General features: G+C 37.2%; 1 protein-coding gene across 11 annotated transcripts in view; it reads left to right on the forward strand.

Moving 5' to 3' along the window:
- The window catches only part of ubr4 (ubiquitin protein ligase E3 component n-recognin 4), a 50504-nt gene extending 49082 nt beyond the window's left edge, over nt 1-1422 (forward strand). For all 11 annotated transcript variants that reach the window (XM_016484703.1, XM_016484706.1, XM_016484707.1 and 8 more), the window contains 3 exons: nt 350-440; nt 547-709; nt 841-1422. In XM_016484703.1, coding sequence (XP_016340189.1) covers nt 350-440; nt 547-709; nt 841-905 — 319 coding nt within the window. In that variant the 3' untranslated portion in view covers nt 906-1422. The remainder of the gene's footprint in view (nt 1-349; nt 441-546; nt 710-840) is intronic.
- The last annotated feature ends 7 nt before the right edge of the window (nt 1423-1429 follow it).

Consider the following 1429-nt stretch of genomic DNA (forward strand, 5'->3'; position numbering starts at 1 on the left):
ATATGTCAAACACTTTGATACATCTACATTTTATAGATTTATAGATACACATCAATGAGTGATTTAATTGCAGTTTTTTCTTTTGTTTATGGTAATTATATAATAAACATTAATACACACATATTTTTACATTAATTTATTTTAATTCTTTTTTTTAATAATGGTAATTGTTTAATTGCAGATTTTTTTGTTATATTAAATGTATATATTTTTTTTACATTAAAACTATATATATATATATATATATGCATGGTTATACATACATTTTATATATTTTATGCCATTTTTATTTGATTTGAATAATATCTGTCTGATGATTTAACTGCATATTTGATTTTTATCGTCTCAGGTTCACAGACAAAGCAGTGAAGGAGTATGCTGTCTACCGCTCACCGCTTCTCTTCTGGGGTCTGGTGCATCTTGTCTTTGATATGTTCAGGGTATGAGAATGTGTTCTTTTTTGCTGTTCCTCACACTTGTGTGTGTAATTTCTAATAAGTTCATGTTTCCATGAAATCTCATTTTATCTGTCTATTCCCACAACAGAAAGTGCCCACCAGTAACACAGAGGGAGGCTGGTCCTTCTCGCTTGCAGAGTACATAAGGCACAATGACATGCCCATCTATGAGGCTTCAGAAAGGGTGTTGAGGGCTTTCCAGGATGAGCTCATGCCTGCTGAATCCTTCTCAGAGTTCCTGGATGTCGTAGGTCAGACATTTTAATACATTTTCCTGCCATGTACTGAACACAAAGCTCTGCCGGAAGTAATAGGCAGTGTTGAGCTATACAATAATGTGGCTGCACAAAATATTAATCTCTTGTACTGACTCTTTTCCCAGGTCTTCTGTCAGACATCCCAGACCCTGACACCTTCCTGCAGGACCTGTTGAACTCTGTGCCCTAATGGCACACATTTATGCACCTCACTTATGGACTCGTGAGCTCTCTGTCCAGTGCAGGTGTTCCTTAAACACGGAGTCTGTCCGCTACCCGGACACAGCTATTCGCAACTCCATAAGGACACCTTTCAATCGGGGCCCAGGCTCCCAAAACTTCTATCAGCTCGCATACACACTCATTCACCTCCACTTCTGCTCTTGATCTCCGCGTGGGTTCATTGTTATAACTCTCTCCTAAACAAGAAAGTGACGTGTAGCCTGACGAGTTAATGCGCATTTACTCTACAATGGTTTTGTAACACCTATACACACAAACACCGTGCTGTTTTGATCCGACATTTTGCAGGTAATCTTCATAATTCATAAACTACCTTGATGGCTTTTATTTTCCCCCTTGTTTTTGTTTTGTTTTGTTTTATGGTGGTTTTTGACTCCAGTTCTAAATTGCCTAAGAGTTACAGATTCACACAAGAACTAATCTCTTGTCATCTTGTTCTGTTTCTGGATTTTTTTTTTTTTTTTTTTTTTC

Source organism: Sinocyclocheilus anshuiensis, unplaced genomic scaffold (genome assembly GCF_001515605.1).
Source record: "Sinocyclocheilus anshuiensis isolate Anshui unplaced genomic scaffold, SAMN03320099.WGS_v1.1 scaffold1114, whole genome shotgun sequence".
Classification (NCBI taxonomy): domain Eukaryota; kingdom Metazoa; phylum Chordata; class Actinopteri; order Cypriniformes; family Cyprinidae; genus Sinocyclocheilus; species Sinocyclocheilus anshuiensis.